Source organism: Cebidichthys violaceus, unplaced genomic scaffold (assembly GCF_023349555.1).
Source record: "Cebidichthys violaceus isolate CVI_PGR_0920_01 unplaced genomic scaffold, fCebVio1.0.p SCAF_13, whole genome shotgun sequence".
Lineage (NCBI taxonomy): Eukaryota > Metazoa > Chordata > Actinopteri > Perciformes > Stichaeidae > Cebidichthys > Cebidichthys violaceus.
In genome coordinates, this window is record NW_027176296.1 from 14133265 (window position 1) to 14158951 (window position 25687).

At 41.2% G+C, this 25687-nt stretch overlaps 1 protein-coding gene across 2 annotated transcripts in view; it reads left to right on the forward strand.

Moving 5' to 3' along the window:
* patj (PATJ crumbs cell polarity complex component) overlaps positions 1–25687 on the forward strand; it is a 116677-nt gene that overhangs the window by 82546 nt on the left and 8444 nt on the right. For both annotated transcript variants that reach the window (XM_068707831.1, XM_068707832.1), the window contains 16 exons: positions 1111–1307; positions 2972–3063; positions 16295–16397; positions 16925–17017; positions 17772–17882; positions 18583–18648; positions 19000–19081; positions 19632–19738; positions 20412–20495; positions 21259–21452; positions 22524–22671; positions 23453–23539; positions 23835–24009; positions 24538–24575; positions 25138–25260; positions 25433–25537. In XM_068707831.1, the coding sequence (XP_068563932.1) occupies positions 1111–1307; positions 2972–3063; positions 16295–16397; positions 16925–17017; positions 17772–17882; positions 18583–18648; positions 19000–19081; positions 19632–19738; positions 20412–20495; positions 21259–21452; positions 22524–22671; positions 23453–23539; positions 23835–24009; positions 24538–24575; positions 25138–25260; positions 25433–25537 (1805 nt within the window). The remainder of the gene's footprint in view (positions 1–1110; positions 1308–2971; positions 3064–16294; positions 16398–16924; positions 17018–17771; positions 17883–18582; positions 18649–18999; positions 19082–19631; positions 19739–20411; positions 20496–21258; positions 21453–22523; positions 22672–23452; positions 23540–23834; positions 24010–24537; positions 24576–25137; positions 25261–25432; positions 25538–25687) is intronic.

Here is a 25687-nt window from a genome sequence, read left to right on the forward strand (position 1 = left end):
ATCAGACCGAATGATGTGTTTTAAATCTCGCTTTTTATATTTCGCTCACGTTTCTCAGTTTGTTGTTTATTTCACGGACTGTTAAGCTGCATTTTGTTTGACACCAAATTAAATGAGACGCTTGTCTCCTCTTCTCCCGCTGAGTCTCATCTTCCTCTCCGTTTGCTCTCTTCGTCCTCCCTCCCTCTTCTCTCTCTCTTCTCTCTCTTATGCGATTACTTCCTCACTTCTTCTTCGCCTCTTAAATCCTCCTCTTCTTCCTTTTTTTCCCCCCTAATCTCTCTCATCTTCTTTCAGTCAACTCAAGATGTTTGTACGATTACAGTGTTCGTTGTGGGAGGATTAAATGTGCTGTCCTCTGACAGTATAACTCCATATAACTCTTTATCTAGAACTATGTATTGATAAAAAAAAATGTAATTTATTTAATATACCTCAAGGCTTACGTGTAATGGTGTTCATTAAACGCAGCTAAAAACATGATTTTTGATGTTAGATATTGATATTTAAATTAGATACAGTAGATGTATGGAGTAGGAATGCATCGATATTTCATATCAGACCGATACTAATTTCAGGGCTGAACAACTCACGTTAGTTCTATGTTTATATACGACATAAATGATATTACTGGAATTTTAAGTCCTGTTTAAGTTTGATCAATTTGTCGGTGCATTTAAAAGGTTTACACTTGAACTGTAATGATGTAAATTCTGAATATTGTTTACCAAGTTGCTTGTAGGATTTATTATTTGAATAATTAATAACAATTCAGTGCATTTATATGTATTTATTTGTCATATTTTGCTTTACAAAGGTAAGAAAGCAATGTTTAAGTCGAGTCTAATGTATCGGTTGATACCCAAAGCACAGGTATTGCTTATATCGGAAGTAAAAAATGTGGTGCATCCTTATTATGGAGTGGCAGAACATAATGCTGAGTAAGATTTCGATCCAAGGCTGTATTTTTAGTTATTTGCATTAAAAATGTCAAACTGATTATGAACCAGGTTTTTTTTTCTTACCTCACAAACAGAACCAGGAAGTTCTGGCTTCACTTCTGCTCTCTGTAAATAAACCCAACTCTTCTTCCTCCTCCTCCTCCTGCAGAGCGTTGGTGTGAGCGTTATGGAGACCTGCAGGGGGAGCTGCTGTGCGTGGAGCTGGAGAAGGAGCGGCAGGGTTTGGGTCTCAGCCTGGCAGGAAACAGGGATCGTTCCCGCCTCAGCATCTTCGTGGTGGGACTCCATCCAGGGGGGCCGGCGGCTCGAGACGGACGCATCCGGGTCGGAGATGAGCTGCTGGAGGTGAGAACATCAATACGGCGGATCGCCCTAAAATCTCATCCAGAAATTCATGTTCCCCAGAGGATGAATCCCTCTGACTTTGGTGATCCCCTGACTTGTCCTGTAGCGCCACCATGAGGTTATGTTTTTTTTAAAGTGAAATATGTCAACAGCTATTGGATGGATTGGGATGAAAAGTGGTTCACACATTCATGTTCCCCTCAGGATGAATCACATTCACTTTAGTGAACCTCTGATTGCTCATTTAGCACAATCATCAAGTCAACATTTGAATGTGTGCACACTTTGGTTGATGACTGCAATGCTATAATCCTAACACGCTAAACTGTTAACATTATACGTGATAAACATCAGCATGTTAGCTTTGTCGTAGTGAGCGTGTTAGGATGGTGAATTGTTTAACTATAGGTAACGATGACGGACTTACCGATGGTGCCGGTCCATGTTTTATTCTTGAACATGATGTTGGTCATGATGATGATAATCAAGATTATATATTTTGGCCGTATCACAAAGCCCTAACCACGGCATATAGCTCTTGCATCATTTTACATTTTATTGCATCACATGCGTGTGAGGGGGTTTCCAATTTATTTCTATAAATATTAAACAGAGAAACACAGAGATCCTCCCTCTCTCTCTCTCTCTCTCTCTCTCTCTCTCTCTCTCTCTCTCCCCCTCTCTCTCTCTCTCCCCCTCTCTCCCGCTCTCTCTCGCTCTCTCTCCCCCTCTTCCTTGCTCTCTCTCTCTCTCCCCCTCTCTCCCGCTCTCTCTCGCTCTCTCTCCCCCTCTTCCTTGCTCTCTCTCTCTCTCCCCCTCTCTCCCGCTCTCTCTCGCTCTCTCTCCCCCTCTTCCTCGCTCTCTCTCCCTCTCGCTCGCTCGGTCTCCTCATTACAGCAGTGTCAGAGGCTCCATGAAAAACTGTTGTTCAGCCGAGGAAAGCCTGGACAATTACACACTAAAACACACACTCACTACAACACACACTACAACACAGAGATGGTTGTGTAGTTCAAAGGCACATTAGTGCATAAATCCATAATACTGTAATCCAAAGGGTGTGTGCGTGCGTTTGCGTGCGTGCGTGTGTGTATATAGATTAGATACTGATAAACATGTGGAGGTGCTGGTAGCTTCTAACTCGCTGTAGTTTACGGCCTCACAGCTCAATGACCTCTCAATTACCACCTATCTCAATTTAGTGTGTGTGTGTGTGTGTGTGTGTGTGCGTGTGTGTGTGTGTGCGTGTGTGTGTGTGTTGACCTTGGGGGTGTTAAAATGGAGAATCATCAAGTTACTGCAGGAGAATTGTGTCTGTGCGGTCAGATAAGAGTGTTATTCTGACACTAATAGTATTAATTATTATTAATAATTATGAATCCCTTACTGTTTTATGATAATTGATACTTTTGATACATACGTTTTTATTATTACTAACTGCAAAATTATTTTTTAATTAACTTTTTTTTAATTTGTGTTTGGACTTTCATTTTCAAAATCATTAACTAATGATCACACAACGCCCTTCACTCCCTCAGTAATTAAAATGTGATGATATTTCACTCTGAAAATATCACCCTGAGACGTGTGGGCTTTCTTGTGAATTTAATTCAGAATTCTCAGAAATGAGGTTGATAATCAATATATCTCTGTTTTCATGTCAGATTAACAGCCAGATTCTCTATGGGCGGAGTCACCAGAACGCCTCGGCCATCATTAAGAGCGCCGTCCCCAAGGTGAAACTCATCCTGCTCAGGTAGGGCTGCAAGGCATGCTGGGAAACCGTTGAAAAAAGTAGGCCGAATATTTAATATATTTGCATGGGACAAAGTAGCCCTTAAGATTCCTAATATGTGCTCAGTGTATCTAAATAATAATGAATTTGCTGTGATCGTTTTCACTCCGAGCTTAGAATCGTGATTGAAGTAACATTAAGTCATTAGCCCCGTTTAGGAATAGAACTATTATTGCTCCTACGCAATTAATTCAGCTATGTCTTGCATTGCGAATTTTCTCAACGATTAGAATAATAAAACGCTTCGGACTCGGTTTTGCGAGATTTCTGCCGTAGAGATTTTAATCGGATGACGGATTAATGGTGCTAAATTTGAGACTGGGAGCATTTCTATTGCCTCTGGACCCGGCGGCAGCTGAGCAGTGCGGAGCGGCAGCCGCGAGCTAACCAGTGGGGCTCAGACCCGGCTATGCTAACAAAGCACAGAGAAGCCCGGATTACAACACACACAGAGAGGGAGAGAGAGAAACTTCATCCTCTGCTCAGGTAGATGCTGTGCGTTGTGAATGTCTGGACTGTACTGAGCCGATGTTACATTCCTCCACTATTATCCCATTCGTACGTGATTAAAAAGAATGAAGTAAAACAAATCCAAGCACTTGAGAGGACATTCAGTAATGTAAGAAACATTGTTGTGACCCTGAAATGACGACATTAAGTCCTTAACTAACAAAGTGAGATGTGAAAATGTGTCTCTCTGCAGGGCCGGCTGCCCGCCGAGCAGAATATTGGAAAGAAATACAAAGACTAAAATCGCTCCAAAATCGTTTGGCTGGTCTTGGTTGTCTTTTCTTTTGTCGATTTTTAGGATCTGAAGAAGGTCTCCAGCAAGACTAAACGGGGAAACCGCTGACGGTCATTACAGCAGCATGATATGCACAAGGCCCCACCGGTTGATCCACCGGTGTGCTCTTGATACCCAAGTGTCCTTGTCCGTAACTTCCTCTGCGCTTGTATTGTGGCATGCTATTTACACTGTTGGAAACGCAGCACAAGCGACAAGAACAAGGAAGTATTTGAGCGACGTTGCTCCCCGCAGCTACCAAAGCTCTTTTTTCTGTGTACCAAGTATGTCAAGAGGAATACGGCAGAACAACAGATTTTGCAGCTGCGCCACAGAGACACGGAGAACATCAGTGACAAGTGCAGGCGTTTCTCACACTATATACCTTACTCGGATTGGTAGAGATGAGGTTGAAAAACCAGCACATTTTCTTTAATGAGGATCCAGAGAGAACAGTCAGTCACCCATGTTACAGGACGGGCCTGTTTTTCTAAGCAGGTGGAAGCAGCAGGGAGGCGGAGAGGTGCTGGGAGAGGGAGTGATGTGTTCAGGGAGACAAGACGGACGTGAAGTGTTTCTTAAGCAGAAACTCTCTTTTCAATTAAAATGCTGCCGAACCTGCTGCCATCACCATGAATCCATAAGCCGGTGAGGCCGACCTGAGGAGAGCAGACGTTTCCTTTTCTTAGAGTATAATAGAGTTCACTGCCTTCTACGCGGCGGCGATTGAGGGGAAAGAGTCTCATTCAGCCGGCAGAGAGCTGCGGGAGCTCCACCGCCGACACCGTCTTCATTCCCTCTGTGACTTCTCAGCCATCAATTTCTCTGATTCTCTGGATTCGATAAAAATGAAACTGTATTGATCCCCGTGCTTAAATTGGGTCATGGCAGCAGCAGAGACTGGAGTGTTAGACGAGAATAGAACAAATCAGAGAGAGCTGAAAACAGGGAAACGGGTAAAATCACTCGTCACAGAAGAAGCTACTGCCAAGTATCCTGATGCCGGGAAAATAACTTCTTTATTGCAAATGTTTGTGAAACATATGGATCTGGGAAGACGTTAAACATTAATTGTAACTAAACTGCAGAGGTTGTTCTCCTTCGTTTCGGGGTTTTTGTTGAACAGCTCTTATTTGCATAGGGCTTGAGAAAATCCAAGATGGATTGTAAGCTGTTTTGCGATCGAACCAACAGAAATATCTCAGCCCAGTTTCATGGCAGGTCGTGAAATAGTGTCACAGCCTCTTGGTTCCGTGTACAGTGTCACTCACGCCAAAAATGTTGCCAATGCAAAGTCAATTAGGATCCTTTTTTCGATTGCATTTTGTGACTATTTCACAAACCGCCGCGAGACTATGTTGAATATTTAAATAAAAGTTTAATGAAAGCCCAATAAATCTCATCTGAATTTTATCTTGAAATGACAAGTTTTAAAAATGGGGGCTTCAGACTCGCTCCAAAGTAGATCAAGAGATTATTAAGCCTGATCCAAAATGAGAGCAGCAGCATGATGATCCACAGATGAGTGGAAACACATCTTTACTTTGCTTATAGAGAGTGAATATTGGACAATGTGATCACGTAGTTCTCTTACTGCTGGATGTGTAAGAAGGCAGCAATCATACAACAATTCTTCAGTGTTTGTGTAGTTTTCTGCCACCTAGTAGACAAAAAGTATTGTTTAGTACCGCTGTAAGGAACAGGATGTTACTGAAGGGTAGATCAGATCCTTACAGGAGGCGCCCTGTTAGCTCACCGGGTAGAGTTCTAAATTCTGCCAAAATAAAGCAGAAAAGCCCACAAAAAAATAATCTTTATGAAAAAAAAGAGAATACGCACTCGCCTGGAACAACAATGAGATTATGAGTCAGGCTGTAACGTGTCACTGAGCTCTCACCGGAGCGCCTGTAGGACGTGATCTGATGCACTCAGACGTGTCCGCCCCTGAGGGCGTTTAGCTTGAGTCCGGTCTGACTCATAAGAGAACAGACGGGGACACTCTGCTGCAGACAACGGCCATCCGGAAACTTCAAAGTCCCAACTGAAACCCGTCTGTCTGATCCGAAGGCGGCAAGGCGGAGACAGAGCTCTGCGTTCGGCGTATAACAACCACAAAGCTCTCAGTTTCGCTGGATTTGCTCTTGATGAAAGCCGACAGGAGGGGGACAGTCCTTCACATTCAGTCCTTTTGAGACGGGAGAGAGGAGCTGAGGACGGGTACTCTCTGCAAAACAGATTAAACTCTGCTAGCCCTCCTCCTCCTCCTCCTCCTCGGCTGCAGGAATGAGCTTTCCGCTGCAGGGATTGATTCGCAGCTTTTGAAGCGAGCAGGTGGGGTGTATTTTACAGAAGTCTCATTGAGACCCGAGCCTTGCACCGGTTCAGCCTCCCTGTCAGACAGGTTTTAAAGTGCAGGCCGGCTTGGACTCTGCTGCCGAGGAGATAATCACACGAGAGTTCATCCCTCTTTTTATCTGCTGAGTTCCTCCATGTTTTCATTCTCCGCAAAGGATGCTCTAGCAGGAGATCATAGTCCTTCTCAGAGTCATAACTCAGAGAAATGTTAACACACAGCAATGAAACACATATTGATATCATTCAGTGTGACTCGCACTGCAGGATGTCATTATCGCCAACGTCCATCCAGAATACTGTACATGTCCATAAATCCACTTACAAATCATAGAAAAAAGACGCTGCAGAACTTTAAGTTTTCTTTGGTATTATCAGTGATAGTCGTCTGTCCATCCGTTGGTACACCGCAACAGGAGCTGCTAATGAGTCTAATGAGACGGTTGGGCGATTGTGACAATGCAGCAAAATGCAACTGCTCTAAAGAAATGTAGCAGCCACCTCACCAATGGTAAAACTATTAACCATCACAAAAATGACAATCGGCAACATTATAAGCCACCATGTTCTGAACAGACACATTACAAACTAACACTGCCAATGTCACTTTTTGTCACTCTGGCACTGCTGGCAATTGTGCTACAATAATGCATAAAGTTTGCGGGTCGGGCTAGGATGGTTGCTCTGCTCTGCTCCGCTGCTCACAAAAGGATAAATATAATATCCAGTGCCTTGTTATTGGGCATCAACCTGGTCTTTACTCGTATTGTCAAAAGAATTGACATCTGGGAGTTTTGATATTAGCCACGTTGTTTATCATTGATCATTTTGGGTGGAGTGGCTTTGGAAGGAGGCCTGAAGAGACGGGCTGTCAGTGTTTTTGACTTTTGACAGCGACTTTGTAACTTTCTCGCTAGATTTAGCAACACTTGGAGCTAGTGCTGCTAGCTACTTTCATTGAAAAAGAGTTGGCAACACTGGGCTGGATTTTTCAGTTGGACATTTTCAAAATCTAGCGTACTCTTGCGGTTTTCTCCAATGTTGCGACCCCAGCTTTAAATAAATGTACTTCTTAAAAACTCTTTTTTTAAATTTCTGACCGCGTTTGCATATCAGGTAAACCTACGTAAGGTCCTGAGACAGAGGTTGGGAAAAGATGCTCTAGCGCCACCATCAGGACAAAACTTTGACCCTTGTGCTTACACAAACAAAAGATATACTGTGCACAGTATATCTCTCCTTGTGCCACGCTCAGGACAAACTTTGCATTTTTATCTCCAGTACTGACTTAGAGAAGAGATAAATCACCAGGATGGTATCTGCAGCCTCCGTAAGCTCAATATTTAAAACATCTGCATCCTCAGTCTGACACATGGAGATGGATGAGTGTGTAAGTCAGAACTGCTACTAAAGACCTCCGTCACTCTGAGTGATGGGGCTGTTTGCTGTGTTCAGGCTTATGAGACGCCTGCATGTCAACATGAGACATAAATCACGACCACAACAAGTCGTTACGTCTGTGACAGAGCTGTAAGCGTCTCGCTGGTGTCAAATCGAGACTCATTTTCACGTCAGTGCTGATGTAATGTATCTTCAGCTGATGATTGCTGTTTTTTTAAAGTATCATCACCTCCATGTTTATGTTAAACCTCCAAATTACTTGTAAGGCCCAACAGCTCCTGTGTTGTTTAGTTGTAGTCATGTGATGACATGTCGGCATGGAGTCGTGTTTCGTCGGCAGATACTAGCGGCTTCGCTGACGTCTGTCACATCCTGACAGCTGTTGTGTTGTAGTGTTTGACGGCGATGGGAAACGTCCTCTGGGTCACAAACCTGCAGATGGGAACAGAGTGTCGACGGTTTGTTAAATACGTTTAATCTGAAAACACCACTCATACACGTTCGGGTTCTGAACGCCTGGCAGCTGTTTGAATTGTTAAAAAACACAGAGGAAACTCTCAAGTGAAGTCGATATACATTTCTCATAGTTTGGGCTTTTGTAGACATTAGGTCAGGGGTATTCAATTCAAATTCCAAAAGGTCCAGATTGAGAAAATCTCCTCGTGCAAAGGTCCGGAACATTACAATAATATCTAACTTGCGCTATTTAGTACCATATATATATATATATATATATATATATATTCAAGAAGTCTAGTAGTAGTAGTAACGTCTCTGTGTAGTCAATAACTGTTAAATCAAATAAAGAAAGTACACATCAATTATATTTTAACAATTTTCAAATTGAACTAGATGGATTATAAATAATACATAGAAATACATAAATAAATGCTCTTCTCATTTCAGGTAAAATAAGGGCTGGATTAAAGAATAACTGACATAACTGAAAACTTTCAAAGAATGTGCATCTTAAGAGGAAATGGTGCATAGTTACAAAATCATTTCACCTCAGGTTGATAGCAGACCACCTCAAGGTGTCACTCAGAGAGGACCGGGACATTTTGATGCTAAAGGACATTTAGTATTTCAAAATTAAAGCCCTTCAAAATCGCATGCATGAGCTAACTTCAAATCACATTCATGAGACATTTTGTCTAATTTCAGATTAGATTTTAGAGGAAATGGTGCATAGTTACAAAATCATTTCACTTCAGGTTAATAGCAGACCACCTCAAGGTGTCACTCAGAGAGAACCAGGACATTCTTTAATTAAAGCTCTTCAAAATCGCATGCATGGGCTAACTTCAAATCAAAAAGTGATGTGATGTACAACGCATGTAATTGGTCGGTTTGTTTCCCGGACCACTGACCGAGTGCCGTAAAGGCTAGAAAAGCTGCGGCGGTTAAAATATAGGCGCTCCGTCAAAATGTATTAATTCTCAATTATCTATCGGTTTTAGGTCCAGGGTCCGGATACAACGGCGTCTGGGTCCGGATCCGGACCACGGTCCGCCTATTAGTGACCCCTTGCACTAGGTTTTAACCATTTGTATGGAAGAGTGTGAATGAGATCTGTCTGCAACATAAAAACCATCCCTGTGCTTTGTTTAGAATACACCGAGTGTTCAGCCTCATTTGTAAAAGTTCTGACACAAAACCGTGACCGTTCTGTAATCTTTGCTTTTTGTTAAATATTGAATAATTTGGGCCACAAACAGATGTTGAAATTAAACCACATGTGAACTTTAGAGAGGAAATGTCTCAATAGTTGAACTGCTAACAAGACGTCTGAAACATGACATGGACACACAACTAGACACTGCTTTATTGTAATAAATGGTGAAAAATTGGATGGAAAACCACTGATTTAATCTTTAGCAATATATTGTATTTTATAATTATATTGTGTTTGTTTTATGTAAAATCTTAATATACATCTGCAAATTAAATATAGCTGTAAAATGTAGTATTAAAGTGCACTACTTCCCTCGGAAGTGTAGTGGAGTAGAAGTACAAAAACTAGATATAAGGTATAAAAACTTCACTTAATTACAGCATTTGAGTAAATGTACTTAATTACTTTTCATCACTGATTTTTGACTGTATTCTCTGGTCTAAACACCATAACACTGTTTAATAACACTGTAGTCACTACCAGATGATATTGTGTTATAAGATCAGATATTTTGTTGTATAACAAGTGAAATATGTTGTCAGTGAATATTTTTGGTTTTTGAGATTTGTCAGCTCCATTAATTAACATTTCCTGATAAAAAGAACAGAGTCTGGTGTTACCTTTTCTTCAAAATGTATTTCCCTTTGCAAATACTATCAGTGGAGAGAAAGATGTCATTTTTGAGGCCCAGAACTCTTTATACTATAAGTGTTTATTGATTTTTCTTTTACCTCAGCATGAATATTTTCAAGCAGGGTACTTTTGTTGTGATCAATAGTCTCTTTTCTTTTTCACAAATTAGCTTTTTGAACGTTTACTGCGGCCTGCAGGTAGTGTTCACACTTCAGAGAAATGGCATGTTGATGTATCGGTACAGTTTATTGAACTCTGGCTGACCGAAGAGGACGTTTATTCTGGTTTATCCTCGGTTGTTCAGGTGGAGGTCACCGTGTCCTGTGATTAGATCTGTACAGAGAAGATGCGGTTCTTCCCATGAATTCCTCCGAGACCGATTTCTTCAGGAAACCTTTTGTGCTGGCTATCTCCCAGAGTTCACCTGGCTGTTCTGACCGTGTCGCGGTTTTTCTTTTCCCTGCCGGCCTGCTCTGATTGAATGCGGTCGGCGTGTCGAGGCCAGGAGGACACCGTTGTTCTCGCCGCGTTCGGCCAGGTGACAAAATCTCGTTAAAGTCGTGTCCACGGGCCGCCGCTGAATGATTTATCTCCGATAAAGGTCACTGCGGCAATGAGCAATGGGATGTCGACGGGGGCATGAGCATCGCCATGGAAACAGAAATGGTCACCCTGCCAGGTCCATCCCTCTGCACATCGAACTTACTGTGTGACAATACTGATGGAGTAGATTGGTTTCCAAAGCGATCAAATAATCGTTGTAGTAAAACAGCGGCTTCAGATGTCACAAAACGAGTCTGTAAAGGTGGGTTTTACTCTGTGTCCGGATTACACTGTGGCTTTCCTGAAAGCTGCAACAACATACAGCTGAGAATACAGTATTTAAATAATGTTCAGAATTCTTATTCCATGTACAGATCAGACCTCCAGGTTTGAACCAGGGGACAGCTTCAGGAGATCAAGTTGTTCACCATCAACGATTACAGTGAAGCAGTGGTTGACATCAGGCTCCCCTCTAACAATGCTGATACAAATGTTCCTATAACAAATGAGAATAATATTAAGTTAAAAATCACATCAATATATAATCTAATTAGAATCTAAGACATGAAATAGTTTATATCCAGATCAATCGTGTTACTCCCATTATCGACAGAAGACAGATGCACCGGGCAGGGCACATTTAAAATCACCATCATCCGCGTTCATCATCGTTCATCATTAGGAACACTGATGAAATGAAATGTTGCTAAACCCAGTTTTAATAATCCATTTGAATGGATTTAGCCTGAACTACTTTAGATGTTTCAAAAAAAAAAAAAAAAGACTCAGAGAAGAGTCAACATAGAAACAAACAAACAAAAAAATGCATAAGGATCTGTTTCTTGTCATCGTTTTGGACAGTAGTGCAAGTGTCAAAGACAGACAAATTGCAGATATCCTGCAGGTGTGTCTGCAATGACCATTGCTGTAATGTTAGATTGAATGAATAAAAAAACACAACTAAGCAATTAGACTCTCATTTTAATATATGCAGCTGTCCACAGTTCACTGTGTAATGCATCATGTTGACTGTTTAAAACGTCAGTCCTGCCGTGTGTTTAGTTCTGTTAGCTGTTAGCTCTGTTAGCCAAAGACACGTATGACTCCCACTGGCTGCTAACAGCTAACTAGCTCTCCTTCTACTGACATAAGAAGACCTGCTCCGCTTTAGTCAGCACTCTTTTCAGGTGGTCATTTGCTAAGTAAAAGTTAAACATACATACATTCATACTTACCTATATATATATATATATATATATATATATATATATATATATATATATATATATATATATATATATATATATATATATATATATATTACATAGAAATGTCCTGATCTCAGTCCTGCTCCTCAGAGGACAGTTTACAATAAGTGACCCTGTGATGTGTCCTTTTAGCACCGCCCTCCACCGACTCCACTGGTACGGTATAACAGATCAATCATCTGGATGCTGTAGTATTGAGGCCTCTCAGCAGAACATTTGAAGAGTGAATGTTAAACTAATTAACCTGTTCAGGTGGATGATTGGCTGACGGCGTTTGTCTTGCATGACTGAAGCAGGAAGTAACCGACTGATCCGTAAATTACAGTTCCTGACAGCTTCACTTTCACCAAGGACACATTAATGGTCAATCACGAACGGGTCAGATACTGGGCACTGACAATAACGTAATAAATATAATAAAATAAAATAAATGGTCGAAGGGTGGAGATACTGAGGGACCAGGACAGATGGAATGAAGCAAGAGAAGACAAGGCTTGGAGGGCAGGAATAGATTATTCTTCGTTTCACAGCCATTCAGGTTTGTCTGAGTAAATTAGATTAAAGGGATGTTTGCTGATTTTAGTACGCTCTGTGTATATAAAGATGGATAACATGACAGCTCCCCAAGCTGAAACACCTCGATTGCCCCCTTGGTCGCTGGCTGCAGTATAGGTCATAAACCCCGCCCCCTATATGTTAAAGGATGAGACATGGGCCAAACATAAAACCCAAGTACACGTCAAATGCAGTCTCCCCAAAGATGGTTTCTGTTATTTTAGGTAGTTCTTATCATGCTGATGTATGGCTACAAATGACATTTTACATATGTTATAATAAAAAGTATAAAAGACATTATAGAAATAAATGGATAAAAGACAGTAAATCCCTACCACACAAAAACGGAAACAACTCACAAAGAAATTAAAAAAAATATTTACGTAGGCCGAATATTTCTACATCTTAAACCACAAACCCCCACATTTCTCTCAGGAGTTAAGTTAATGATGTAAAATCAAATGAATTGTCTTCTGACAATCAGTCTATAACTTTCACATCATGAAGACTGAGCTTCAAAATCATAAATTACAAAAATGATTTATATTAGCATTTCCTGATTTGCCACAAATAAGGTTAAGCTTATGGCCATGATTAAAAAATGTTTTTAAAAATGTTGACTGTCCTCTTGCGGAAGTTTTCTGGCATTATATTTGAGTTAGCTGTAAATATATTGATTTTAGGGCATTTAAAGAAACAGCTGATGCTATCTTTTTTGTCTTGGTGTTCCCTTTGTAGAGCAACCACATTGTAAGAGATGGGTAAGGTACAGAAATCCAGTTTTTGTTGGGTGCAAAAAAAATGATATTAAAACATATTTAACAAATGAAAATCACAAGTAGAATAACACGGGGCCAGGTTTTTGACAAAAAATGTCGGAGCTTTTTGTTTGTTGACGATATTGTCTGCAGAGCAGGACTTTAAGACGGTGAATAAGCTGCAGACCGGATCCTTTCGTCTGCTTCTCTCAGTCAACTCTTATTGTCTTTCTTCCTCATCAATTTATCCCTTTAATGTCTGTTCAGCAAGAGTTGCGATGCAAGTTGAAGATGAGGAAATCTTCATCCAATCATTGATGCTTTCATAGAAGAATTTAATTCAGACTGAGAAACTGGAGCATCTTGTGGCCGTACAATAGATGATGATAATAATCACGGTGCTTTGATGGAGAGCGGCTGATCATGATTCTCTCTGATGACGTTCAATCCATAATTTCAGTCATAATTTCCTGCGTGATTAGAGAGCAGACAATATGTCAGTGATGTGGTGCTGATTTAGGTGATCATTAAGGTTTCCATGTATCGTCTCCTTCTTATATTTAAAATACTCAACAATTTTAAAGCTCTCTGAAGATGAATGAAAGGAACTGAAGTGTGTGGTTCATCCGTCGATCGCTCTCCATGTTCAGCCCGAAGGAGTGGAGGAGTCAAGAGTTGAACATTTCTGTCATCAAACATTAAAAGTGCTGATGTTTCCCTTAGTATTCAGTGACCCTGAACGCCTCATATCACTTCTAAAGACACTCCTAAAGATATTTCTAATTGTTTGGTCATTTTTCACCCTCATTGTCCATCGCTCCTCTAGTCATGCAGCAATACTGCACTCAACCAGTTATTGGTTTTTACTGGTTCCAGATAATCTTTCCAATCGTTTGATTGACGGGCGATCTCTGTGAAGTGGAGTCAAGAAGCACTAATGATGACGCAGTCTAAATAAGAAAACAGAATGAGACTCTGACACAAACAAAACCTTCATCTCGGTCCTCTCTGATGTTCGTCCTGGAGCTCCACAGATGGCTCCGTTTAGCGCCGGAGCCTCGAATCAAACGATTCCGGCATCAGACGGCTCCACCGCAGAAGGGTTTGAAGTGTCCCGTGTGGTGGACTCGCACCATATGTCATCATGTAGCAGATGTCCTCTCAGCCACACTAGGGGCATCATCTCCCTCATCGCATCCTCCTTCATGTCCGTCGGCACACTTCGGGGATGCGTTGTTGGTTTTCCGCTCCGTTACCCGAGAAGCTTGTCGTTGGTGTTCCTGGTGATGAGATGCCCGATTTGACAAATATAGTTTCTCCCTCAGCCGTGTGATTGTTCAGTTTAGATTACAGCGATGTTCCCATCAGGAGCGTTTAGTGAGTCACCAGCTGCTGGGAGGAGGAGAGGAAGTCTGAGTCAGCATCCGTCTTTGTCCCGTCGCTCCTCATCCCCGCTTGGGCTTCGTGAACTTTGACGGATGAAGGTGCTCAGCAGGATGAAGACATAAAGGTCAGACTCCCTGCCATCAGCCCAGTAATGATCCGACCATAGACTGTATATAAGAAGAGTCATCGTGACATCACCCATTGGTTTGTGGACTGCCGTTTTGAAGCCTTGAGTTTGGCAATTTCGCCGTTGCCATCTTGGATTACGGCCCTCGCCATGTTGTTGGTTATTTGCTACCAATTAACGGAGATTACCATATTTGGAATGCGGAGGAGTGACGTAGAGGAGTATGTCGCTCTGGTAGCGGCAGCGACCTGTCAATCACAGTAACCCCCGCCCTGAAGCTTACTCTGCTTTATGGTCTATTTGACTCTAATGGACCATCATTTACTAAATGAACATCATGCTGTATTGAAGAAGACTTGAAACTAGAGAGTGAGACCATAAACTCATGTTTACAATGTTTACTGATAAATCAAGTGAGAAGTAGAATCATTTTCTCATAGGCTTCTATACGATCAGACTTCTTTTTGCAACCGGATGAGTCGCCCCCTACTGGTCAGTAGAGAAAATGCAAGTTTTATGATACTCCCTTTGGCACAACCTGAGGTTACCGCCTGGATCAGACCCAACAGACATGAGGCGTTCAGGGACCAACACCAGTGTCCGTCGTTGCTGGTTTTATCCCATGTAGCGAGTCATAGTGGACACATAGTGACAGAATGAGTGTCCGAATATTTTTGCCATCTCTCCCTGCAATTTTTCTTACCCTTCTACGCATTCTTCTCAGTGCCTACATTTCCCACAATTCAGCTGGACGGCAGCTGTGTGTGCACATGGGAGACGTTTGCGTTAAGAAAGTTTTGTTGCCCTAAACCTGAGTAGATTTATGGCAGGAAGCACTGAAGGCAACGTTCTCCACTGAATGTTGTGTGTGAGATTGTGGTGTGCTATGCTAGCAGCTAACAGCTACAGAGGCCCTTCCTAACTCCACACCTTATGATTTTTATTTTTTTTTAAACTTGTAGTCTTCAGCCCCAGCCGACGCTGACTCAAGTGAAACCAGAAACCTGGAAACAGACTGATGCCTTGAATAAGATCTCTGAATGAAGTCTCTGACTTCACACTAGATTTGTTTAAAAGGCAATTTTGTGAGTAACAATTTATTTTGTATAGCCCAAAATCACAAATTTGCCTCAGAGGGCTTTACAATCTGTACACATACAACATCCTCTATCCCGGGACCCTCACATCGGAACAGGAACAACTCCCCCAAAAACCCCTTTGACAGGGAGAAAAGAGGAAGAGACCTCAGGGAGAGCAACAGAGGAGGGATCCCTCTCTCAGGATGAACAGAAGTGTGATAGATGTCATGTCTACAGAATGAACAACATAACAGAGTTACAACACATTCAATGCATATGACGGAAATTATTCATACAACACAAGAAGTGCTCCATAAAAAACGTGAATCAGAATGTTAAAAACAGGTCTCCATCTTGCGTTGTGCAGCAGTTGTTTTATTGCAGCTGAATGTTCGTCTGCACTGCAGATCAGCTGCAGCTCTGTGACTGATCCGTTCTCACGGGGAGATAATAAAACACCGAGCAGACATGTGTTTATGCTGGGGAGGGGCTCAGGTGGTGAAGCTCTGCATTCATAATAAACTTCCATCAGTTCCTTGCTGATGAGAAAATGTGTTTTTCTTGCTTCTTTTCTTGTTTTTCGTGTTGCAGCCCAACCTGCACTGATGTCTCTCTCTGTCTCTCTCCGTAGAAATGAGGATGCTATAAACCAGATGGCCGTCCCCCCCTTCGCCTCTCCCCCTCCTCCCCCTCCTCCCCCTGTCCTCAGCCCCGTCAGCCCCATCAGCCCCGAGGTAACAACGCACTCTTTTAACACTGACACACATCCCCGTCCACACGCTTCTATCTCTTTTTAACTCCGGAGAACATGCATAAACACGTCAGACGGAGCTGCTGTCAGTCCAACACAATTTGATTTGCCCATGTGGGTGCTGATGATGACATCACCAAAACTGTCCACTCAGTGAGTTACATGTCAGCCTGTTAGCCAGTGTGACCAGAACGTAAAGACAACAATGAACTGAGCTCCAGGTGTGAGAATAGTTTTATTATTATAACATGTCTCATTTTGTGGACTTACAATATGACATTTTTTGACATGCTATACTATGAGTTTAATTTACTTACTATACTGTGACTTTTTTGATGTACTATATAACTTTTTTGACATATTATACTGTTACTTTTTTATGTATACTATTATGACTTTTTTTTTTTCTTCCTATATTTTGACATTCATTAGTCCACAATAGTGTAATTAATATTGTATTGTATATTTGTAGTATATTGTATTCTTCTTCTTCTTCTTATTCTGTGTCAGTCCGTCTCTCCGGCTCCTCTCGGCGTCTCCGTCCCCACAGACAGACCCCGCCCCCCCGACAGCCTGACCCTCCACCCGTCGTTGGACCCGCTGGTCAGTCAAAATCACTTCACTTCCTGAATTCTGTTGATGTATTAACAGACACTCGTCCCATTGATCTCTCTCTCTCTCTCACTCTCTCTCTCTCACTCTCACTCTCTCTCTCTCTCTCTCTCTCTCTCTCTCTCTCTCTCTCTCTCTCTCTCTCTCTCTCTCTCTCTCTCTCTCTCTCACACTCACACTCACACTCACTCGGAAACAGTGACAATGTTCCCCCAAAAAGATTATCGGTTATTATTGGACTAATATTCCCACCCAAAAATAATCCACATCTTCATTTCTTCTCAATTTTTTTAATATTTTTTTAACAGTAAATTGTTTTGGCTAGAACTAGATTATTCAGAAATATTCAATATAATCTGATGAAAAAAGAACATTTGACACAGGACTAAATGAAAAAAAGAAACAAAATTAAGAGAGAAAACATTTTGACTGAAAGTTGACTTTGTGTTGTCAACTAAAACTATGACGGATAAAAATGACGAAAATGTGACTAAAACTATTGCTTATTTTTGTCGAGACACTAAGACTTCTTCTTATAAAGCTGCCAAAATGAACACTTACTCATGCATGAATGAACTAATCATTTCCGGTGTACTGGTGGTTTGTTTAAACTACAACAAACATCATATTTTGTGAACTCCGGGGGGCTGTGTACACGTGTCAATAGAGGGGAATAAACCAGAAGTTTCAGCCCACATTTCACTGGGATATGAAAGTGTAAACTGATCTGTGGTCTGTCGAACAGGACGCGAAGAGCGATGAAGACGAGCAGAACAACAGGAACGGAAACAGAAGCAGCAGCAACAGCAACAACAGCGCCCCCAAGAGTCTGACAGAGAACGACACCTCCACAAAGGTGACTTGGTCTGGCTGACCTCATTCTCACACTGAGGAGGACGTACTGAGAGCTTTTACTCCAGGGAGAGTAGAAATACTAATATATTAATAATAATCTTATGTTACTAAACATACAAAAGTAGTACTAAGAAAATGTACTTAAAACATCAAAGTGAAAGCACCCAAAGTGGTCTATTAATGAATATATTACACTATCTGACAATTGTTGTTGATGCAGGAACATGTGAGAAGCATATAAATATAGCAGTTGGTAGTAGAAGAGCTAATTATACAAATTTAATGCATCACGTTTTATAGGATCATTATCTAAATATAAAGATGATTACTTACTTTGCAACTGAAGATTAAAAAAAGAAAAATATATATATATATTTTTTTCTTTTTTTAATCTTAAGTTGCAAAGTAACTACAATTTTTAAATAGATTTTGTGCAGTAATAAAAGGACAATATTTCTGTGTAGTGGAGAAGAAGTATAAAGTATCAGAAAATGGAAATACTCAAGTACCACTAACTCAAAATTATACTTAATTTCAGTACTTGAGTAAATGCACTTAGTTACTTTCTGTGTGTGTGTGTGTGTGTGTGTGTGTGTGTGTGTGTGTGTGTGTGTGTGTGTGTGCGTGTGCGTGTGCGCGTGTGTGTGTGTGTGTGTGTGTGCGTGCGTGCGTGTGCGTGCGTGTGTTTGTTTTTGCTGCAGAGGCTGAAAGTTGCAGAGACTTCAGAAAATGAGCTTCAGGCTCCGAAGGCGTTGCTGGAGCAGCAGGTATCAACACGATGACGCATTTACACTCGAAGATGACAAATCTGAGTTTGTCTGAATTTGTACTTTTAAATACTGAGTTGTTTAATCTACAACAATGGGTCATATTTTATAAACTGATCATATGATTTTTGTTTTTGTAAGATCTAAAAATGTAAAGCTGTCAGATAAATGTAGTGGAGTAGAAGTGTCACCGATTGTGCATTACAGTACAAATACCGAATGAATGAGAGTTACTGAGCTGATCAATACATTATTCTCATCTCTTGTGTGTGTGTGTGTGTGTGTGTGTGTGTGTGTGTGTGTGTGTGTGTGTGTGTGTGTGTGTGTGTGTGTGTGTGTGTGTGTGTGTAGTCCTGCACGGCTTCAAGCAGTTCCAGTAAACAGACAGCATCTCCTCCTCTGATAAGCCCCGACCTGCAAGCTGCCAACAGAGGTATACACACGTACACACACGTACACACACACCCACACATCTGTCTCTCATTTTCAGATCTGATATTGAATTTAATTTCATCAAATGTTAAATCTATCTGTACCAGACTCTCAATCACTGCATGACCTCAACAACTCTTTAATGGAGCTTTGGACTTGTTGGGAGGTCTTAAGCTAACAGTTCCCCTCTGCTGCCAGTCTTTGTGCTAAGCTAGGCTAACCACACCCTGGACACACAACAATCAGTAGATACAGTCCTTAAAATGAGCTCCACCTTTACCACCAGGAGCATTAAAGTGGTGAACACATTAATGCGTCGATATTTATAATCTAATCATATACATGGGTATTCTTTTGAAGTGGGTCATTCTGCATGATGACTTTAAGTATATTTTGATGTGAAAAATATACATAATAATATATATAATGTACATAATACTTTAATGTGTAACAAGAGTATTTTTACACTGTGGTATTACTAATGTTACATAAATAATTTTTTAGAAGAGAGGAGATAAACCAATCTTCTTCCTCCTCCTCCTCCTCCTCAGACCCATCATGCTGTGCGGTGGTTCCTGGTCAGGAGATGCTGTTGGAGATCTCTAAAGGTCGATCAGGGCTCGGACTCAGCATAGTGGGAGGAAGAGACACACAGCTGGTAACAGACTTACATACTTTACTCACTTCTCAGTATTTTCTTCTTTTGTTCTTTTGTTCTTTTTTCCTCCATCCTCTTTATTCTTTAATTTGTGTGTAATAAAAACCGACAATTCCCCACACTGTCCTGTTCAAGTTCTACATCAAACTTTAGAAAAAATGAAAATGTAAAGTTCACGTTTCAATTGTTTATTGAAGACAACCATAATGGTGGTGGTGCATCAGTATCATGAGAGAGAGGATCTCATTGATTATTTGTCCCAAACCTGCAGACAACATGTCGGATAATCAAAGTGTCGATGTCCTCTTCTCGGCTCTCTTGTTTTGTTTTTTAAAGGATCAGTCCGGTGTTATTCTGTATATTTCTCTCGTCAACGAGTCCCATGTTTAGACCCACACTGACAAAGTGTCCGTCCGTCTACCAGTACTATCTGATTTCCTGTCTGTGGCTCTCCGCTCCAACCTCGCTGGTTCCCACTGAAGACATAAATCTTTTAAAAAAAAAACACAAATATATAGTTTAATGTTTCATAAAAAAGACTCAGTAATTTTCTGATCACTGTAGTTTTTAATCTGACAAACATGAAGAAATAGTGCATTTGTTGGGGACTATTTTCAGCGGCGGATTAATCTAAAAATCTCGCTCTTGTTGTGTCTCACTGTCTCTTCGCCAGGACGCCATAGTGATCCATGAGGTTTATGAGGAAGGAGCTGCAGCCAGAGACGGACGACTGTGGGCAGGAGACCAGATACTCGAGGTACTACTCACACAGTACTACAGTACTGTTAGTACTGACAATACTCCTGAGTTGTCTGTTTTACAAACGGTAAACAGGGCGAGCTTTGTACTATTTCTGGTACTAGTGTTAGTAATGCTGCTTTTGCTTTTGCTGTTTTTAGTGATATTACTGTTAGCATTGCTAGTACTAATGGTACTGCAGTATTATGGATTATAAAAGCATGATGTTTCTGCTTTAAAATCAAGAAATTAAATCACAGGCTGATAAATGTAAACAACGTCTCCCCCTGCTGGATAATAGCTGATTTACTCAAGTACTGTACCTAAGTTGTACTTCACTTGAGTATTCCATTTTATGCTACTTTATACTTCTACTCCAATACATCTCAGAGGGAAATATTGCATTGTTATTTCACTACTATTACAACAATTTCTGATGTATTATTATAGATTAAACTACCCAGCAGTATATAAATCAGTTTAACTCGCAGTACTATTTTATTTTATTTTCTCCCACCTCGTGTGTGTAAAACATTTTGTTATTTTAGAAAAACTACATTTTTGTAAAAAACTACACTGTCTCAGTTGAAAAGTCCATTGTGGTGAACATGAAAAAATAAAATCCTGATTCATTTATTTGAAGTTAATTTAAAGTTGATGTAAGACAATCAGGAGATCATTACAGCAGTCCAGATGTGAGGAAATGAAAAGTATGTTTCGATGCATTCACCGCATCAGGTCGAAGATAGAGATATGAGATTTTATTGTTCCCGCGTGTCCAGGTGAACGGGGTGGACCTGCGCGGGGCGTCCCACGAGGAGGCCATCGCCGCCCTGCGGCACACGCCGGCGAAGGTTCGTCTGACGGTGCTGAGGGACGAGGCTCAGTACAAAGACGAGGAGAACCTGGACCTCTTCAAGGTGGAGCTGCAGAAGAGGAGCGGCAGAGGGCTGGGACTCAGCATCGTCGGGAAGAGGTCTGCCTTAAAAAAAACACACACACACACACACACACACACACACACAGATCCACAACACTTTGTGTGTGTTACTGCTGCTGTTGGTTCAAATCATGTACAAGTACATTTACTCAAGTACAACTTTACTTGAGTATTCCTTTTTTATGCTATGTATGTTATACTTCTACCCCACTACATCTCAGAGAGAAATATTGTTACGTTTTACTTCAATTATTTATTAACTTTTATTCAGATTCAGATTATGAGCCCAAAATATAATCTATAGATTATGATGTTTTATTGTAGATTAATTAAACTACCCACCAGGATATAAAGTAATTAAATGTGGTGAACACATTAATGCATATATAATTATAATCCAATGATAATAATTATTATTATTCTGAAATGGGTCATTCTGCAAAAAATGCACTTTCACTTTTAATTACTTTTAGTATATTTTGATGCTGATACTTTTACTTAAAAGACCAGTGGGTAAGATTTAACACCATCTATTGGTGAGGTTTCAGAATGCAACCATCTGAATCCCCTTCCGCTCGCCTCTCACTTTCATTACATTACATTACATTACAGTCATTTAGCAGACACTTTTATCCAAAGCGACTTACAATAAGTGCATCAACATTGGTAATCAAAACATTTCCTTTTCCAAACAAGCATCTAAGAGCATGAAGCAGAGCATAACTCAGAGCCAAACTTTCCAAGTACGTAGAACTACGGTGGCCTTACAGAGCCAGTGTTTGGTTTGTCCGTTCTGGGCTACCGTAGAAACATGGCGGTGCAACATGGAGGACCAGCTGCCTATGTAGATGTGAAGGCTAGGATTATACACTAATGAAAACATAGTTATGAATATTATGTAAACTTTCTGATAATCACAGCTAATCCTGCGCACTGTTTCTTTAAGTAAAAACGTTAAATGCAGGACTTTTACTTGTAACTGAGTATTTTTACATGGTAGTATTGCTGCTTTAACTACTACTAAAAGATCTGTATATTTCTTCTACCACCGTGTGTGTGTGTGTGTGTGTGTGTGTGTGTGTGTGCGTGTGCATGTGCGCGTGTCAGGAGTGGCAGCGGTGTGTTCATCTCCGAGGTGGTCAGAGGGGGCGCTGCTGAGCTGGACGGTCGTCTGATGCAGGGAGACCAGATCCTGTCGGTCAACAGAGACGACATGAGACACGCCTCCCAGGAAACTGTCGCCGCCATTCTGAAGGTAAACACACGCACATTTTGATTTCTTGTTTTCTTGTTAACATTTCCTTTTGGCGTGTTGGCCGTTATCTGATCGTTGAAAGTGTAGGGACAGACAGGAAACACGGGTCCCTGGTCGGGATCGTACTGTGGACATGTTGCTGTTATGTAATACGCCTCTGAACCACCTAAACCAATCAGGGTGTCAACGTGTGTCTTATTCTCACATCAATGTTACCTTTGAATATTCATTGTTTTTGTTTCTGTCTCAGGCTAAATATTCTCTGTATGATATCAAATTAATTTATAGTATATTTCTGCATGTAGGCATACGGGTGTACAGTAGCCTCTCACCTCCCAACCCCCCTACTCCTGAGTAATAAGGCTCCCTCTGAAGCCACGATGTAATACGAACCCTGGCTTTGACCCTGTGTTTCTGTATTGATATCACATGATGTTCCTAACCTTCTGATGGATGATCAGTCTCCTGAGTACCGACATTGTTCACATACTTGCCTGTGTACTTTGTACGTTTTTTCAAGATGGAAAAGTTAGATTCATGTTAGAGATGCACAAATCGATCGGCTGCCCATCAAAACTGCCTGATCGGGCACATATTTCTGTATATGTCGTCACACAGCGGCACAGACGGTAACGTCACACACATGCATGTTAATGCCAGGTCTGAACATGTCACATTCTGATACTGCCGTTTGTGGGTATAACTGTGTATTTGTACACAAACGTGGAAATAAAGCATGTATAGGATCCATAACGCGCATGTGTGTGTGTTTGTCCCGCAGTGTGCTCGAGGTCCGGTCCTGTTGGAGCTCGGACGACTCAAAGCTGCATCCTGGATCTCCGCCAGACGCAACTCACAAGGAAGCCAGGTGTGTGTTCTTGTAGTGTTGCTCTATCTTTGTGAGAACCTGTTGTTTTAGTTTGAGGTTTCAGACTTGGTTTTTGGGTCGAGGATTCTGTACTTAAATATAGTATAAATATAGTAAAAATGTATTTATTCCCTCTCAAAGTTCAAGTATACTTAGAGGTGTTGCAAAAGCGGATATGTGACACAGTGTATGAAAAAGAAAACATGGCATTAGAAACAAACAGTTGATTTCTAAAACACCCGATGGAAGAAACAAGAGGTACCATGTTTGCATAGAAACTCTCTCTTTGTCTCAGATGAGTCATGTGAGTGGGAACAGCTCAGGTGTAGTGGCTCCGCCCCTCACCAACACCTCAACATCATGTGACCGGGTGACGCCTGACCCCCCCACGTCGACCTCCACCGGGCCCTTGCCGTTCAACAACAGCACAAAGTCCACCCGTGACATCACTTCCTGCTCTGACAGCACAGGTAGAGGAAGCATGAAACGACTTCCTGCATGTTTGAGGTCATAATGAACTGTACTAGAGGAAGTGTGCTGGGTTTTCTGTGGGGATTAAGTTTTTTTTAAGTAGTAAAAAATTATCAAAATTTACCAAGTAACATTAAATCCTGAATCATCACCATAATTGATAAATGAAGGGCCTCTAATGTAAAGATTTAAATGAAAATGACCCTTGGATTTGTGCTTTAAATACCTTAATTACCTTAATTCTTCAGTTACTGATATTTAGGGATAGCTTAATGATAGCTAATGATTTCTAATATATTCAGTTTAAATGGGTTTTAAAAGGGGAATTTAATGTCTTTAATCTTGTTTCAGGCTATAATGATGTGATGTGATATATTGTTTTATTATAGTGTGTGTATATATATATATATATATATATATATATATATTGATTGATTGATTGATTGATTGATTGATTGATTGCACTTCAGTTTTAATTTTGGACTGGTTAAATGTTGATCACTGTTATTTCTCTTTTGCTTGTGTAGGGGTAGATGCTGGCGTCCGTACAGTGGAGATCACAAGGGTAAATGAAAAAGTATTACACAAGTAGTACACATACTGCTCACATACAACAGTATAATACAACAATTAAAAAAATAGAAAGTATAAAAAAGGAAAACGTCCACTGTCAGAGGAAGGCATTGGGGTGGTGAGTTCGGTCCTGGAATGAGGTTTGTGTGTTGTGAAGGATTTTCGTGTCCAGAAACCTGAGAGAGGGACTCGTGATCTATAATGACGGTGTTCTGTGAAGACTTATTTTCTGGATAGTTAGTGATTGGTACCAACACATCATGGAAAAATGTTCTGCAGTTTTCAAAGAAGTAGTTGTAGAAAAATAACATGACTGACCCCTGGACTGACCCCTGATGAGATTCCTCAGGAACTGCCGGTGTTACACCTTATTCTGTGACCCATCAGATTATGTGACGCCAGAGCATCGGCTGTCTGAAAAATGGTCGACCAAATATTGTAAGATGCGGAGTTTGTGCCCTACAGACAGACACATGCAAAAAATGTGGAAATCATAAGGCATCCTTTTCTCTCAGGCTTCACCTGAAGCAAGTCTTCCCTCTCTCCCCCCTCAGAGTGTCAGCGACTCCCTCGGGGTGAGTATAGCGGGGGGGAAGGGCAGCCCGCTGGGTGACATCCCCATCTTCATCGCTATGATTCAGGCCAACGGGGTCGCCGCCAAGACACACCGGCTCAAGGTAGACCGACGTTTGGTTGTGTGTTTTATCATTGTCATACCGTTAAACTGGTGCAGCCTACATGGGATTACGTGACACACAATAACAACCACCATAAGTGAATAAAGCAGGTCTGTGTGTATGTATGTGTGTGTGTGTGTGTGTGTGTGTGTGTGTGTGTGTGTCTGTTCAGGTGGGCGACAGGATCGTCAGTATCAACAGTCAGTCTGTGGACGGTTTGTCACACAGCGACGTCGTCGGCATGCTGAAGAACAGCTACGGAAACATCAGCCTGCAGGTAACTCCGCCGGTGTTGCACCTTTATTCTGCGACCCATCAGATGTTGAAACCCCGTCAGCCGGTTTGAACTCGGCGTACCCTGTATTGTCAAAGGTTTTATGGAAACTTGGAAGTGTAGGTTTATATTTTCTAGTTAGAAGTTGTGTGT